This window comes from Ochlerotatus camptorhynchus, unplaced genomic scaffold (assembly GCF_037179485.1).
Source record: "Ochlerotatus camptorhynchus isolate MF236.1 unplaced genomic scaffold, CSIRO-AGI_Acam_v1.1 ptg000328l, whole genome shotgun sequence".
Classification (NCBI taxonomy): domain Eukaryota; kingdom Metazoa; phylum Arthropoda; class Insecta; order Diptera; family Culicidae; genus Ochlerotatus; species Ochlerotatus camptorhynchus.
The window spans coordinates 3,164,390-3,182,995 of NW_027040816.1; the positions used below are offsets into that span (position 1 = coordinate 3,164,390).

General features: G+C 37.3%; 1 protein-coding gene across 4 annotated transcripts in view; it reads left to right on the forward strand.

Annotated features, from left to right (window-relative positions):
• The window catches only part of 14-3-3zeta (tyrosine 3-monooxygenase/tryptophan 5-monooxygenase activation protein zeta), a 52,059-nt gene extending 34,922 nt beyond the window's left edge, over positions 1–17,137 (forward strand). For 3 of the 4 annotated variants that reach the window (XM_065230181.1, XM_065230183.1, XM_065230182.1), the window contains exons 5-7: positions 6,761–6,884; positions 7,075–7,238; positions 15,252–17,137. In XM_065230181.1, the coding sequence (XP_065086253.1) occupies positions 6,761–6,884; positions 7,075–7,238; positions 15,252–15,407 (444 nt within the window). In that variant the 3' untranslated portion in view covers positions 15,408–17,137. Of the gene's footprint in view, positions 1–6,760; positions 6,885–7,074; positions 7,239–7,643; positions 7,808–15,251 lie in introns of all 4 variants that reach the window. The other variant, XM_065230184.1, reaches the window with a different exon arrangement.
• Positions 17,138–18,606: the final 1,469 nt, after the last annotated feature.

The following is an 18,606-nucleotide window of genomic DNA, read 5'->3' on the forward strand; positions in this document are numbered from 1 at the left end:
TTCTTTCGACTGTTCCGTAGGCTTCTGAATTTTTCCAGAAGTTTCTTATCTACCTTAAGAAGTGTCTGTCAGCATCTTTAGGAAGTTTCTTCAGTCTTCTTCTGGAAGTGTGTCCATTAGACTGATGCAAAATTTGAAATTTCTGCTCCCCAGTGTTCAAACGGTTTCAAATCGGGTCCTGATTAGCATCCGAAAGTATAAACTCATTTGATAAGAAACTGACCCATATAAACTTCAAATGGTTTGTGCCAATTCAGTTTCTCACTAAATGAGTTCAAATTTTGCGAGGCTAATCAGGGCCCAATTTGGAACCGTTTGAGCACTGTGGAGCGAAAATTTCAAATTTTGCATAAGTCTAGTGTCCATAAATCATAGATTTTCGACTTTCATTGGAAGGTTTATCCGAACTTCTTCTGTCTTCCCCTAGAACTGGCTACTTCTGGAATTTACTTCAATTTTCCGAAACTTTTCTGACTTCCTTTGGATGTGCTATCCTATTTTTTCCGATGGTTTCTATGAATATTCACTAGAAATTTCTCAATTCTTGTGTTGGTAGTTCCCGGATGTTTCTCCGACTTTTCTTAGAACTTTCCTCAAATTTCGTCCAGAAGAGCTTCTTTTTTCTTTCTCTGGATGTTCCTTCAGAAGTTAATTCAAACATGCCCCGGAGTTTTCTTTCAGAATTTTCCGATCATAGTCCAAAAGTTAAAATTTTCGCTTTCAAAAACAGCTAAAATATAAAATAAATTAAAATAGTAAATACCGATAAATACCGATTTTTTTAAACCTTTGATACCGATAAACTTTAAAACAATCTGGCAACGCTGCATTGAACATCCAACACAGTTGGAGCATCGTAGCCGGCCCCTTCGGGGGGTTTTCTTACGGTACCCAATGAGATCCCACACCACGGATGTGACATTCAAGGGCACGAGGCAACAATTTGTTGACATTTTAAACCGGCTATTTAATTGCTGTTGCATTTTTCATTGCATTTAAGGTGGTTATCATGAACTTGAACTGATTTTTAGACCTCAGATGAATAACTTTTATTGGAAAAATTTGAAAATTGATGTATATTGGCAATGAAAACTTGTTTGTTTATTTCACCGATTCTCACACAAAAAAAATACAGGAGCGGAGTAGCTAGCCTGATATATGTAAGCCGTGAATTAAAACTGACAGCCAGGGATGCCAGATAGATTTTAAAGTTGTCTGTATGAAAGCTAATAAAAATGCTTGCATTTGTCAACACCAGGAATTTTGAATACTGAGAGCGGTTGAGATGAGGGATTGTGTGAAAGTTACTTCAAAGCAGGGTTGTAAATACTATTTTTTATTATATTACAACATATTCTTCGCAATTTCACATTCAAATTCAAGTAGAGAGGGATAAAAACTGAATGTACGTGGATCAATTGCTGTCGCGGTAAATTTCAAATAAAATTTGCTAATAATGCACTCTAACTTTAATTGATCATTTTGTCAAGCTTCTGCATTCATGTTCCATCAGATGTCACAGCTGTTGTTTGCGTTGACATCTATCGGAAACTAGACACAATCTGTTTTCCTATAATTGTTCACAGAGGGCACTGCAGTGCAAAACATGTCTGGTACCTCCATATATGCATTTAGATTATTATTCGAAGTCCCTCCTTTTTTACACATTCTGCACACAAAATAGCTCACCCCTCACAGAATTTCCCGCCGAATTTTATGTATGGGGTGGGGCATAAAGTATCTTTTGCGCAGAATATGTAAAAAAGGAGGGACTTCAAATGTTAAAGCAAATGCATATATAGAGGTACCAGACATGTTTTGTAGTGTCAGGTACTCTATTTTGTAATCTGTGAAAGGGAAATCACAAATCGAGTGTCAACAAAATACATGGCATGTTCAGAGATTGAGCTCGTGAGAGAGAATTTCTCTCTCAAATTTAAATTTTTTGGCTCTCTGGGACTGGTAGTAAAGCAGGTAAAACTGTATGGGGAAAAATCATTTTTATTTAATTGTAGCTTGTTTAGCATTAATTTCCGGGAAAAAACTGAACGACAAAGCCCCTGACTAATTTCTTTAGGTTGTCGTTCACTTTTTTTGACCTGAATATGGAAGCGAATTATTCGCACTTCTTTCAATTTCTATATGGGGATTTTTATCACTTCCTACCAGCGGAACAGCGCCATCTCTGTGAAAAATGGTCGAACAAAATGATTAATTCAAAGTAAAGTTTGTAATTGAGTATATTCAAAGAGAAGTACCTCAACTGGTTTTGGCAGTTCTGTAACTTTTCTGAGCCTGTCTTGATCTTGCCCAGCAGTTTCTGACCTTTCACATAGAGTCGTATATTTCCATTAGATTATTATTATTATTTAGCTTTATTTAGGAGGCTTTCAGCCTTAGGCTGGTTCGCCTCCATATTTCCATTAGATTTCCAAAACTTGTATACGAGGTTTCCAGAACTTTTTTTCTGATTCCATAATTTTTTCTATCTCTCTTCATTCTACGAAGATCTCTGAACAGCTTTGTGCTTCTGGAACGAACCCCATTATCTTCAAATATTCTTGAACATCCGCAAAGTTCCTTCAAATTTAACGAACTTTCCCAAAACTTCCAAGAAGTTCATTGAGCTTTTTTGAAGAAAGATTTCTGGCAAACTGCAATGAAGTTACCTAAACTGAAGCGAGGATCCCTGAAGTTCTTAGAACTTTACTGAACTATTTTTAAATCTTCTTCAAAATTCCCTGCACTTATATGAAATTATATACACCTTCTGCTACGAAAATCACAAAACTTCTACGTTTCTCGTTGATTTTCCGCGAACGTACGTAATGTAGGTAATCCCTGAAATATTTCAAGCTCATGAGGCTTCAAATAGGTGTTCAAAAATTATATGACGATCCCCGAGCAATAATGAGGTTTACTGAAATTAAATAATGTTTAACTTCTACGAAGATTCCAAAACTTAACTAACAAAATAACTTTTCCAAAGCTCCCTGAGTTTTTACGAATTTTTCTGAATCTCTATGAAGTTCCCAGAATTTCTATTAAGTTTCGTTAATTTTTTACGATTTTCCCTGAACTTCTTAGAAGTCCTACGAAGTTTCCTGAGGTCTAAAAATAATCCAAGACTCTTGGTCAATTTGTAGAGCGTGAAGACGTCTTATTATAATATCGATTAAATGTTGATATAACATAAATTCTCGACAATGTTTATTCTAGTCTAGAACATTAAGACAAGTAAATATTCGTAAAAATAATAATAAATTAACCTCGCAGTGGCTTAACAAAATACCGGTGCATAAAAAAACACACCCAAAATTCCTGGGGGGGGGGACGAGATAATTCAGGAGGGGGCCTGACCCCCTTGGCACCCCCATTATCTACGCCAATGAACACGTCTCATATAGTCCGAAGAGGTGTCTTTGAGGAAACAAAAATACTCCTGAGTTTCTTTCAAAATATAAGTTCTTATTTAAACACGAGGTAAGGAATAATTATGAAGCAGTTAAGCGCTTCAGTTCGTTCGGTTTTTGAAACAAATTTTCTTGGTCGTAGGTAAGGTACGTACCGTAAAGGCCCACGCACATTAGATCCGGATCGGATGCGTTGCGGCAAAGTGACAGCTAAATCTATTGTCTAACTGCCAAATTTACGTCAACGCAACGCAAACGGATCTAATGTGCGTGCCCCTTAAGAGCGCCTGAGAAAGCAACAAAAATAACGTTGTAATAATTCAGTGTCAACATTTCAAAGGGGCGTTATTGCTTTTGTAAACAATGGCTTTAACCGTCGATTTCTCGCGAACTAAAGCTCACCCCACCAAATTAACAATGCTAGCTGGTAGAGGAAACATTCCTCTACTTGTTGGTTTTATTAATTTTCATGTGTGAGCTTTCATTCGCGAGAAATCGACGACTAAAGCCATTGTTTACAAAAGCAATTACGCTCCTTTGAAATGTTAACACTGAATTGATCTTTTCATAACTGTCAGCAGGTCTATAAAATCAGCCTTGCACGAAAAGTTTCAAATAGGGGAAATGGCTCTAATGTTTGCCTATGGATCTAAGATTGGGCCCATCGCTAAAAATCTGCTATTTGTCAATTTTATCTAGATGAACGCGTCATTGGGACGGTACTTATGTTTATTTTTGGTCGCTATTGAAAATTTAGTCGATTGTTGAATTTATGTATGGGTCCAAATTAGGGGCATTTAGGCCGACATTACATCCATTTTCCTTACTAGCAAAATTCAAGAAGTTGAAAAGCTCGAAACGATTGGTTATCAGATGTTAAGCAAACTATTTCAAAACATAGCAGCCTAAACTAAACATGGTCAAATTTTAAGATACGAGAAAATATCCGGAGTCGAGCCAGCTTTGGGCTGAAAGTCTCTTTCATAAAGAAACAATAACAACTACAAGATTCTAGAAAGAAGTAATGCCGCGGATACACTTGTATGACAAACTGTGAACATGAGCATTATTTGTATAATAAATTATTAGCAAATCCTAAAACTATACAAGCGTGACCATGGATGTGCTCATGATCTATTAAAGTATTTTCCATTTAGAATTTGGCCGCACAAAAAAAGGTTATTTCTCCAAGGGGAAATGAAGTACAAAAACGCTAAACGTATCATTTTGAAGGATTTTTATTTAGCTTTAATGGAAGAATACAGAAGAATACAACACAAATTATTCGTCGGCTTTTCGGATGAATTTTTGAACTTTTTGCGGAATACCTATCATCGTTTCTTGCACATTAGTACTGTCAAACTCATCTACCATCCTTTTCCACCACTTCTCCAAATCAGATGATGTTTTGATTATTTTGCCACATTTCTTCAATTTGCACTTGATAATTGCCCAAAATTTTTCAATGGGACGAAAAACTGGACAACTTGGGGGATTGATACTTTTAATATACCTCATTCAAATCGACATTATTCTGCTTATACCATTCTATGATATCGCGGCTGTAATGGCAGCTGGCTAAGTCAGGCCAGAACTTTACGGGACCTTCGTGTGATTGAATGAACGGCAAAATTATGTTCTGGAGACACTCCTCCTTGTAAAGTTGTCCATTCATAGTCGCTCCAGTGATGAAAACCTTTGTTTTCTTTCCGCAACAGCAGATGCCTTGCCAAATCATCAACTTGCGAGCGAATTTATCTGCAAAGACAAATTTGAATTTATCCGGAGATTTGTCCAAAGTCCATTTTTACGTTTTCTGAAACTCGTCCGTCAAAATGTCGATCTTCTTCGATAACTTTTGATCAAGTATCTGAATCCTGATGAAATTTTCACTTCTAAATAAACAAATCAAAACGCTGCCAATAGTTTCTTGCTACGACAACTAGAGGCGCTACAGTAATTAAAAAGAAGCGACCAAATACTAACTGGAACAGACTTGATACAAATAATGCTCATGTTCATAGTTTGTCATACAAGTGTACCAGCGGCATAAGGTTCTAGGATAAGAGAGGAGTGGATGCAAAACAAACTTGAAAACCTATAGACGAAAGTTCGCTCACTCAAGAAAAAGTGGCACAAGCTGCGGGCAATGTTTACTAATCATGAACATTAATAGTGGTAAGCTTCAACTCGGATTAACTTTTAATTCCAACCCCTCTGATGTCGACATCAAAGCAGCTGAATATTCTTAATTGAGATTTAATCCAAGGATAGTGCCGGTTGGAGCTTACCACCAGGAATGTACATTGTTCATCTCCAACCGGTATTATCCTCGGATACACTCACGATCACGAATGGCAGGCTGTTTTGCTGTCGACGTCGATGATAATTAATACTATTCATAACAAACATTTGGCAGATTCTCCAATCACGAACAGTATTAAAGGTTAATCTGAGTTGAAACTTACCGCAATTAGCGTTCATGATTAGCCAGTTTTTCTCGAGTGAGTGAACTCAACTCCATCAGTGCACTCATCTATAGGTCTATTGTCCTTAAACGTGCAATAAACGATATTTGGTACTCTCAAACTTCCAAAAAAATTAAAATGCCTGATATTCGGGACAAACGTTTTTTCCGTGATGCAATTTGAAGTGGGACACCCTTTATCCGCAGAACCTCACAGAAAATGTCAGGAAATGAGCTTTAAGAAGCAGACATAATTAATCCGGTTGTGATTACATAGTAGTGTCAAATATACCAGAACCTGTGCCAGAACGTATCTCAGAAGAATTTATTTTGGCTAGGAACCATTTGCCGAGTTAAATTTAACTTGTGGTTAAAAGTGACGTTTCGAAAGTTATTTCTTATGTTCGAAAATCTCTGTGTTACCGATCGATCGGTTTTCGAGCAAAACTCAGCCACGGTTGCCAAAATTTAACTTCTTGTCTGTCAGAAATACCCACGCTCGGATAGCAGGGTTAGTCGATAACTTTCCAACTGTCAAATTTTATTAAAGTTCGGAGTCTACAATTCATTTAATTATATGTTTTTGTGTCAGTGTGTGGAATGTATGGCAGCTGCGGTTGTTTCTTCTTCTTGTTTCTGAAAATTTAATGAATGCTAAGATTTCTGTGCTATACTTGGGCGCTGAACGCTACTACATGCGTGTGTATTTCTCCATGATGACAACCTACACAGTATTCGGAACACCATGCCGACATTTATAAGTTTGGTTCATACTGATGAGAAATACAAGTAGACTAAGTTTTCCAATGCATGTTCAAATCAACCATTGCCCCCAATCGTTCCGTTAATAATAAAACTTCCTTCTCTTCTCCACTTGCAGGGCCTGCTGGACAAATTCTTGATCCCCAAAGCCAGTAATCCAGAAAGTAAGGTGTTTTACCTCAAAATGAAGGGAGATTACTACAGATACCTAGCCGAGGTAGCCACAGGAGAAACCCGCAACAGTAAGTATTACCGGTTCCGCTCGATCCTGCTGGACAGCAAAGCAGCGTCAGGACGGCAACATCCGGCGACGGTCATCGGCCGAACCATCATTACTGCCGCCCAGCAAACCACTAATCACCATCTCTCAATCTTCTCGTTGTTATTGTTGTCTTATCTTTGCGATCATGCGTTCCACCTCACCACTTACAGCCGTAGTAGACGATTCCCAAGCCGCTTACCAGGATGCCTTTGAAATTAGTAAAGGCAAAATGCAGCCAACACATCCCATCCGGTTGGGTCTCGCGCTCAATTTCTCAGTCTTCTATTACGAGATCCTAAACTCTCCAGACAAAGCCTGCCAGCTGGCGAAACAGGTCACTACCACCATTTATTCCTTAGCACTATTTATAGAACTTTCTGCTATACCGTTCTGTTATTTTTTTGGGAACCGGAAGAAGGAAAATCGATCAAAATCAAAATAAAATACACATCGGACACTCACGCAATCACTTCAGAAAGAGGGATGACATGGTTAATTGCATTTCCGGAATGGGTTGAGCGATATCAACCAAGCGGACCAAGCGTTCCTTCCACACAATCCCATTGGTCGTTCATTGTGGTTTATAGGTCAATCGGTGCTAACCCAATAAAGCCGCCATTTTACCCACCCCGTCATGTGCTCATCCATCTCCAAAAAAAAAACCCACCCTACTGTTTCATCTGTTTATCTCTATACTTTCTCTCTCTCTCTCTCTTTACCTCTTGTTCTTTTGTTGTAGCCGTGGTTGAAGATTCGCAGAAATCGTATCAGGAAGCGTTCGATATTGCGAAAACGAAAATGCAACCAACGCACCCGATTCGGTTAGGCCTGGCGCTCAATTTTTCCGTGTTTTACTACGAAATCATTAACTCGCCGGCCCGAGCTTGCCATCTGGCCAAGCAGGTTACTATACCGTTGAACGATCGTTGTTGTTGTTCTTGCCTTGCTGTTGAAAATATTTGTTTGCGTCCTTACTTCACTGACGACCTCTCTGTGTTCCACCCCTCCCCACCCCCCCGAAACCGCGCGAATTAAGTCAAAATTGACCTTAGTACTAACCCCCGCCTAGATATACGGTTCTCCCTTCTAGTCCGATAGAGGTCGTTGTTCACTGATATTAACAAACAAATGCAGCTTTCTTGTAGTACCGAGTATGATCCTTCTCGATGTGTGGTGTTAACCTGCTTTTTGGCACTAACAGTACTAACTCCTACAACCGTTCGATTCGAGCTGCTCTGGCCCCCCCTCCAGGAAGGAGAGGCAAGCACGAGTGCAGTCGGGAATTGGTGAAGTACTCCATATGGCGTTAATGATTTTTCTAGAAATTTATTTTCCATATACCTACCGCAGAATGGTAGCAAATAATTTCATCAATGTATTAAGCGAATGGAGTTAAAAATGTTCGTGATGGACTTAAAGCGAAGACATCATACCAAGAAGACTGGAAATTTTGCCAGAATCCAAGCGACAGAAAAAATAGCGTTGCGCTTGTCGCCCCCCTCGGTCTACGTAGTTTATGAACAGCCACTTAGAGGGTGCATGTGAGACTAAGATTCTAGGACAGAGCTTTATTCCCAACTCACTGAATAATCGATACTATATTATCGAAGACATCATATCAAATAGACCAGCAACTTTGTCAGAATCCTAGAGATAAATACAGTCCAAGTAGCCATAGGCACTTTATTTCGCCTGTTTTGCTATATAAAGCTGAGCAGCGGGTATACCAGTGTTTGTAAGTTCTGATGAGGCCCGTATGAAGCAGGATGGGATAAGAGCTGTTCTTGACCAAAGTTGGAAGCAGCACTAACAATTATGAGCACATACGCAAACCTCTCTTCTGAGGTTGGATTGGAATATTCGTTATCAATTTTTTGTTTTCGTATCCACCCTTTTATAAGGTCGAGCGAACCAAGCATGCAATCAATTCGTACTACAAATAAATATAAAGTTCACATGGTGTAATGACCAAAAACAATTTTATTTCTAATAAAATAACTCAAAAAATTTGTGTGAACAAATCTGGATTTTCAAGAGGTGTATTTTTTTTTTTGAGCGTGCTTCAAAATTCCTGAAATCCAGACTAAAATGTAATTGTTTGTGGCCATAGAGTTGCCACTGACTTATGAAGGGTTAACCTTTGAGCGGTAGATGGCGTTTGAAAAAGCGGAAGAGTTGCCAGTCTTCTTGATATGTTGTTTTTGATATTAGTGAACAAATTAACTATTTAATATTGTTTTGAAAAAGAGAACCTACGTTTATTCAAGAAATAAACTCTATTTTGGATGACATGGAAGACATCTGAAAACAGAAACAGCTGCAATCAAAATTATTAGAATGCCAAATATAATAAGTAACAACTATTCCACAATTGTTTCTTAACATTATCGGTATAAAGTGCAGTCCAAACATTTTTGATCAATTTTGATTAGAAACTCCAAGCAACCTTGAACTGCCACGTTGAATCATTTTTTTTTTTTTTTTTAGAACGGAAGAACTGTTCCAAAGAACTAGTTCTTTTCAGTGCATTGAACGGCTCGGAACCGTTCAGTGAAAAGAACTATTTTATCCATCTCTAGATATATACTGCTTTGCTTGGGTGTTGAAGTCTAGAGGCGTGAATTTCTTCGTGATGACAACCTACACAATATTCGGATAACCATGCCGACATCTATAAGTTTGGTTCATACTGATGAGAAATACCTCTAGACAATAGAGCAGTTCCAGGCCAATTAGCTAAAATAGAACATTTTTGTTGGCTCGATCTTCTTCGATTTGCATGAAACTTTGTATAATTGTTTGTTATGGACGATCATTCAACTTTTTGCTGAAATTCATCCATTTTGGATCTTGTATTTTTATTCAAAATGGCGTCTTTGTCATTTTTTTAATAAATTGTAGCACGAAAACGTCACTTCTGATCAAAATGACGTCTGAAACAAAGTTGTTGAGAAAAGTAAAGGTTTTTTTTCTGGGAAACATAAACACGGTAATTTTGTTTAGTAGTATTGAGTAAAAATTTAAAAAAAGTGTTGATAGCTGAAATATCTCAAAGCTTAGATATAATACTTTCTTCAATTTATATAAATAAAAAAGGCAAACTTTTGGAATATTTAACATCATTAGACACTTAAAGATTGTCAAAAATCGTAGAACATCAACTTTTGGTAAAATTTGTAAACTCATTGTTAGCTAGCTTAGTATGTCTCAAATATTGTTTCCGGCGTATTAATTTCATAAATAAGCGTACTAGTAGTACTTTTAATTCTTGCGCTACGATTTTTGTCAATTTTGAAGTGTCCGTAGTTTTATATAGTTCAAAAGTTCGCTTTTTTAAATTGAAAAAATTTAAGGTATACTTTTGAAAACTTGAGTAACACCCTTTTTGAGTTTTTACTCAAAATTACAAAATTCGACAAGACTATATCTGTATGAACAACTTTGTATCAGACTTAACTTTGATCAGAAGTGACGTTTGCGTGCTAGAATTTATTGGAAAACGATAAAGGCGCCATTTTGACTAAAATTACTTGATCCCAAATGGCCGAATTTGTGCAAAAGTGTGAATGATTGCCCATAACACACAATTATCCAAATCGGAGAAGGTCGTGCTTTTTTCCGATTCGTCTTTTGGCGTTGAACTGCCCAATACCCAAGATACAATTTGGAATTTATGAAGGTTCTGTAAACCATGGTTAAGACTTGTAGAGTTTTTTATAACCTCGATAAAACTTTATTTAAGGAGGAAGATGTTTATAAGGCTTCTTCGTCTTTCTTACTTTGAAGATCTCACACGTGCTTATACCTGCTCTCAACCTGGAGTTTTCTATGAAGCACTTCAACAGTAATTAATCGAGTGTTGTCGATGTCAATCAATCCTAAATTTGAATTTTATGTAGCAACTAAAATGCCCAAGGATTTTGAAAGTAAAACCAACACGACAGATTTTCTAGAATGGACCAGGAATCGAACAATATAATAGAATATAGTATCACAGACAAACAGACGTAGCCCTTTAAATAAATTTTCCATAAATATATCGTCATGGAACTCACTAAAGACATCTCGCGAGCTATTCGCAGAAATAAGCTTGCTGGCCAAGTCTCAAACAATGTTGCATGCAAGTTCGATGAATGTACAGAATGGCGTAACATAATTAAAAAAAAAAAAAACTAATTTTATACTCATTAAAAATATGAGAACACTAAATGTTTCGATATTTAAGGAGGAAGATTCTTATAATGCATTCTCATTGGGCACACGGCCGTAGAATTTAATTCAAATTGGAGTTCAATTTACTGAGCAAAAATCTGATCGGATCTGAGTAAATTTTACTGTACTGTTACTGTTACCGTGCTAAATACGACACTGAGTAAACGAAACTCGAATTTGAGTTAAATTCTACTGTCCTGGGCGCAATCATTTCCTTTTCACTTTGAAAATCAGCGCTCGTGCTCAATTGGGGGGAAGTTAACTTAAGTTGAGTAAATGGTGTGATTTTGAGCTGCTCAAACTCGGAATGCTTACTCATTGAATCAATCTTTGACTATGGAAGATCCTTCAGTTTTTATTTATTTGCACGATTCAAATGAAGTAGAATGAAATACCTAAATCAGGTCAAAACCTACACGCTAAGATCGTTATATCCAAATCTGGATATAGTTTACCAAGAGTCGGTCAAAACCGGACAAACTCAAGAATATGGGTAACATGAACCCAAATATAAAGGAATTGTAATGAACACATCAAAATAAATTTGATCAATTTATGCCAATAAATTTTACCTGCAAAACGAGCTCAAGCCTGAGTGAATTGATTATCGACATACTCGATTTAGCTTGCAAAACCTCGTTCAGCCGATCAGGTCTAAACAAAATATATGTTTGTTAGCTGATATCTCAACTACACTCTCGTTTGTTGGCTGGGTAAATCTTGCCAATTTCCACATAGAAATCTCAGTATGTCAAATGTGCCGAGCAAATCAGCTATACAAATTTCAACAAAACATGTTAAGTATGTTAATTAGAGCTCTTAATTATTTAACGAATAAAAACTACTAGTTTTAATAATATTATACACTTGGCTTAGTAATTTACCAAACTATTTTTAATATAAAAAACAAACATCTTTTTACAACTCTTAGTTACATCAACAACTGTTTGTTTTTAATTAGTTTCCCTACACATCGGGATACACACTTAGTTTTAGTAAATAAATCTCGGCAAGTATTTGCCCAGATTTGCACAACTGATTATCCTGCAACAAATATGGCGATTTTGGTTAAATTGGACTCAGATTTGCATAACTCAAATATTGATATTGATTGATGTAAAATTGGTTTTAAAATTTAATATTTTTATGATTGTTAATTTCAACCTGATTTGCGAACATTCCATTTACCACACGTTTTTTTCTAAACTTCCCAAAGTGAAGTAGGATCTACTTATGTGGGTCAAAAGTGAAGCTACTTAAAAATGAGTAAACCAAGTTGGGAGAGACAAGTTGCTCTGAATCCGATCGATGTTGTTTATTTCTCAACTTGTCAATCCCAACTTATTGTACTCATTTTTGAGTAGCTTCGCTTTTGACCAATATTTGTAGACCCTACTCAAATTTGGGTAGTTTAGAAATAGCGTGCTTATTATTCTGAATTTGTCTGTTTTGACGCAGACTATGTCTTACGGGAAGGTACAGGGGGTTATTCGAAAATCTAAAATTGTGACCGTCACGAAAAGATGTTAGGTTTTGAACGCTTCAGTTATAGATGAAACTAAAATTCAAATACACCAATCAATCGGAAACAACTCTACGAGTCTTCTGATATAAATATGTTTATCCAATTTAACATAAAACAGCTTTGGAAAAAATTCAAATAATAAGTGATAATTATATCACTGTTTTCACAAAATAAACGTTCTCCCCAAACCCAGTCGTCATAATCGAGTACATCTTGGTTGCACTCGGCGTGGCAAACAGCAATTAGTAGCAAGTCTGCGGTTAAAGGTGATTTTTTTCCCTCTCTTTCTCTCTGCCTCTGCTGAAAATTCTCGCAGCGGCCGTATTTAAAGAGCACTAACTTGGAAGAACAGGTAAACACAATTTCTATGAAAATACGTACTTTTGTGAATTGAGACTCGATTTTCTCAACAATTGTGTATGCTTAAAAAAACCAACCAACGTATGGATTCAGCAAGGTCCATTTTAAAATCGAAGCATTATTTTCAAAGGGTGAATCAGAAATCTAACTTGACAGAACAAGCAAACTAAATATCTATGAAAATTCGAACATTTGTGTTCGTTTTTCTCAAAAACTGTGCGCGTTAAAAAAAATCTGAGTACATATTTGAATTCAGCGAGGCAAAATCTGTTAAACTCATCGCAAATGGTCCAAGGGTGTAAGACACTGCCGACTAGTGGAATCAAAGGGGTTGAAGCCATGAGTCATTGATAAATTATGAAAGCTCGTTATAGCAATAAAATGTGTTTTGATATCCTTCACTAGCGCAGAAGGGGGACAAACAGCTCTCATGCTAGCACCGTCCGAAATTTTGCTCATTTGAGATCTGTTTGTGGGCCTTTTGAACACCTCTCACGGCTTTTTGAAGAAAGGCTTGATAATGCAGATTTCAAAATTTTGAACGGCAAGGTATTGAAGAAAAGTTTTAAAAACGCTTATATTTTTCGAATGAAGTTGGTACTTTAAATCAATTTGGGTTTTACTGTGGGGGATAAAAAGTCGAAGTCTATCTGTTTGTTCTTTCATCAAATATATCTTTTTTTTAAATAACACGTCTATCGAGTAGCCCTTGATTTTTTAACCCCCGTAAAGTCATCGTTAAAAAACAAGCTTTATTTGATTTCACTTGATTTTCGTGGACAAGAATCAACATGCAAACAACTGCGGATGATATTACAAGCTAATAAAACTCACCAGCTACAATTCTCACCAAACTATGGTGAGTTTGAGTTTCAAGATGTATGCTTTACACCCGAACACGAAACGAAACTTCCACCACCGCTGGCAGCAGTAACTTCGTGTCTGCCATCGGTGCAGAGTAAAGAGCGATATCAAACTATGCTTTCCCTTTCTTTGAAAACGATGTGCAACTCGCAGCAGCATTTTTGCATGTTGTGTATAGCCTCGCAATATCAAAGGAGCTTGTAAAATCAATATCAAGCATGATATTTTGTTCCAATATCACTCGAGATATTGAAAGCTTTTGAGAGAGGAAAAACATCATTTGATTGATTATTATGCCATCACTGATTTCAATCCCATACTTCACAACGAAAAAAATTTTAAACCTGCATCATCAAGCCTTTTCTTAAGGTGGCCGTGAGATACGAAGTTTCAATGGTCGTCTATACAACAAACAAAAGTCAAGTTTGCTGCGACCTCAGTAAAACGTATTGCCGAACACTCAGCTGTGCAAATCCTGGCAAAAACAAATCTACACCCTTAATTGTATTTGCCGAGATTTGCACAGTCGAGCTCCCGGCAAACATATGTTGCCGAGATCTCAGCAACAGTGACGTTTGGTTTGCTGAGTCTTGAATCTCTGCAAATAAATATCATGTTTGCTGAGATCTTAATAAAAATTATTGCCAAGCACTCGGCTGTGCACATCTCGGCAAAATTTACTGAGATTCAGCAAATAAAACCAAGTGTGTATGTGTGTAGATTAAAACGACTTTTATTAGTCTGAAAGTAAATCAGACCAAATTTGACCAAACCAACCTGTCAGCCTCACAAGACGACCATGAAATTATCCAGCCCTGCCGAATGCGTCGTGCAATTAAAAACACCCATTAAAAGGTCAATAGATATGTCTGGTTCTTAGTCACAGCTAAAACTCAATTCAATGCCACCCCGGCAACTCATATTTATATTTGCCAAATTTACGCCAAATGGAGTACATCTCATTGTATTACTTTTCCGGACACCCGAATCATTATCATCGTCTAACCAAATCCCGAACCCAACCGAACTGTAAACTAACCCAAAACCGATTGGATCCCCATCCCAGTGGAATGCAGCCGATGTGTGTTTTCTTCTAAATAGATTACCATTGAATGAAACGGAAACCGAAACCAAAATCAGGCAAATCTCATCTGAAACTGAAACACGTGACTTGTTGTGTATTTTATTTTGATCATTTTTCTTCTGTTCCTTATTATTTTGCTACTTCGAATTGAATGATCTAACAGTCGGTATTATAGCTTTGAGTTTCTATTAACCTATCGAGGATAGAAATTGAACGGTCGATGATATTAATTGTTTATTTTTTTCCTCTTGCCCACAATATTTTTCTATTTTACGGCTACGGATCCATCCGAAAACCAACAGGCCTTCGATGACGCGATTGCCGAACTGGACACCCTGAACGAGGATTCCTACAAAGACTCCACCCTGATCATGCAATTGCTGAGGGATAACCTTACCCTGTGGACCTCGGACACCCAAGGCGACGGTGATGAACCACAGGAGGGTGGCGATAATTAACCAAACTAAAATTAATGAAAAACAAAAAACACACACTTAAATATAATAGAAATTCCTTTTGACTAATTAATTAAAAAAGAAGAAGCAAAAGAAGCAGAGAAAAAAAACACAAGACAAAGAGAGCAAAAGAAGAAGAAGAAGCAGATCAAACAAATGCAAGAGATCATCATTTCTTTAAGAAATTGCAAGAAAAACACACACTTTCTTTGTGGCGTTTAGGCTCTCTCGCAGACCTGGCAGCGAAGCAAAGCGAAGCACAGCGCAGCATGCCGAAGATAACCGAGCCGCCGGAGCGAGAGCGCAGAAAGAAGAGAAAAGAGAGAAACAAAATACATGTTTGTATGTATGTTCTATTTATCCCCCCTTCCCGATAATTGTTTCCATTTGGGAAACAGCCCGAAAAATTATGAAACAAAGCTTCGTTAATATAAATAGTTTCACTTCACAGAAAAAAATTGTTATTTTTTGTTTTTGTTTTACGAAACTAGAGAAAAAAAAAACAAAACAGGCAGCGAAAGGTTTTAAATCGCTTGTAATTTGTAATTACGCATCAAAAAAAGCTACAACAAATCATACAAAATACAGTCAAACAGAACGAACAGAACACAACATGAGCATTTTTTGATTCTGTTTGACAGCTCTCACCTGTTTTTTTGTGGGAGCTTGAGAGAAAAATTCGTGCATCAGCAGCAGCAGCAGTGCGACATTTATGGGTTTTTCGTTTTCGTGTCATTGGAAGAAGGGCTGCCAGAGAAGCAGTTGCAGGTTTCTTCCGCGGATTGGTTTCATTTTCTCTTCGAAATTTTTCGGCTTTCACACACGATGTTTACTCACAAAAACCGTTTGTTCCAAAACGTAAGAAGAAAAATATTAAAAAAGAAACCGAATTGTATTATTCTATGCCTCTGTGTCCCCTCTAATACGAAGAATTAAGACAAAACAAACAAAACGCTAATCAGTGGAAGGAGATCGAACAAAAAAAAATATTGCAAAACAACACTTCTATAAATGTACACATCCCGATTGAAGTTTTTGTGATTCACACTCTGGAACGGCACGTGGACTCGCTTTTTTGGACCGGCGGCCGTGCACGTTCCGCGTCAAACCAATTTCCAATCAGATCCTTTCTACCAAAACTAAAAATGTAAGGAGAAAATCTTTAACTGTAATTTGCAAACAATTCAAGCGAGCAGCAAATGTCTTTTTACGCATTCATACTACGCGACGAGAGAATCAAATTGAAAAGGAAGAACAAACAACAGCAAACCGTCGACGAACAACTTGAGACGTCCAAGAGGAATACCGCAGAACACTCGACATCGTCCTGCGACGGAAATAAAAACAACATCATATGGAAATTATTACTCTAAAAAAAACCAACAAACCAACAGAAGAAGAAGAAAATGAAGAAGAAAAAGAACAAAACGTGCATAAAAACAACTGTAAGAAGCAAAAGTTTTTACTATAAAAAACGGCAGAAAAATCTACAAAAAACATCCAACCTTTTCAGCAAGGGAAGAGTTTGGGAAAAAATGCAAGGCAAGAAGACCAGGAATGCTAGCGCTACATATTCTGTGAAGAATTGTAACAAGGAATATTTTTTAATTTATGGCGTTCACAAAAATACACACTCACGATTTTTCATGTATTATAACAACAACAAAGTATGGAAAAAAAAACAGCTAAATAAAATGGAACAACATTAACTGTCCGATAACTGGAGAAAATAACGTGTGTCTTTTTTTTTTTTCTTCCGCCGCCTGTCCGTCGTTGTGAAAATTTGGGAAATTCCCGTTTGTTTGGATCGAAGTAGGTCGCGTTAAAGAAGTGAGGTGTTTGAATTTTGCTCTCGTGTTTAACAAATTGTGAAGTTTCTTGCGAACATGTGTTTTTGCGTATTGGAATGTTTGAATCTGAGAGTGGGACAGTTAGAGCTGATCGGAACGGGGATCGTGAGCCAACATCTGGAGGTTCATCGACAATGCTGCAATGACGGTGCGTTTATTCCGAAACTGATTTTGTTATTATCAGGATCAAGGAGATGGATCTCCATTTGCGAGAACATTTGATCTTAAGAATCACGAAGAGGCGGGCTAATTACAGATCATTCGGGTGAGATTCTTCCTTTTTATTTCATTTGTTTGCACTATAATTCTATTAGTATTCATAAAAACTTTACCAAATTATGTCCCAAGGTTTAAATTGAGGAGCTCGGCTTGCTTGGTGGCTGCCGCTTTTGCTTACTGAGAAGAAGATCGTGGGTTTACTCCCAAGCAGGCTCCAACAAAGTCACTTTCAATCGATAATCGTCAAGCGACGACGAAGCTGTCAATCATCACTTTCAATTGAAAGTCATTCTGTCTTCTCTTCCAGCAGATGCTCTTGAACATCAACAGATCCACTTACGATCAGTTTTCATGCTGTTTGTATAGTCTTGACTAGTGTTCATTTCGTCTTTCATTGTCAAATGAACTTACTTGCGCATTGAAGCGAAGCTGTTCAATCCAAATTCACGCAGTTTTTCTGACTTTTGTTGATTGTTCACTCGGTTGATTTGAACGCATGCTCATAGATCGGTGCACGTGGATGTAAAATTTATCGTTGTCGGGTGGTTTGTTTACCCATCAATATGGGTTTTTTGGACTCGGAGTGACGTCTAGAGACCGGAAATCGATGACCGACGCCATTTTGAAATTCAAGATGATGACTTCTGATTCCAGAAAAAGTATGAAAGACTGACAACGATTTATCAATATGGGTATTTTGGAATCGGGTTGACGTCTCAAGATCGAAATTCGATATGCGACACAATTTTAAAATACAATATGACGGCTTCCAGTTTATAAAAGATGATGACGTCTAGAGGCTGAAAATTGGTATCCGACGCCATTTTGAAATCCAAGATGACGGCTTCCGATAACAGGAAAAGTGGGAAATACTGTCAAACACCCACCAATATGGGTATTTTTGGAATCGGGATGACATCTATAGGCCTGAAATCAATGATCGTCGCCATATTGAAATCTACGATGGCAGCTTCCTTTTTCAGAAAAAGTGAGAAATACTGCCAAATAGCCATCAATAGGGTAATGTTTTAATCGGGGTGACGTCTAGAGGTTGAAAATCGATATCCGACGACATTTTGAAATCCAATATGACGATTTTCGATATCAGAAAAAGGGGAAAATACTGATGGCGA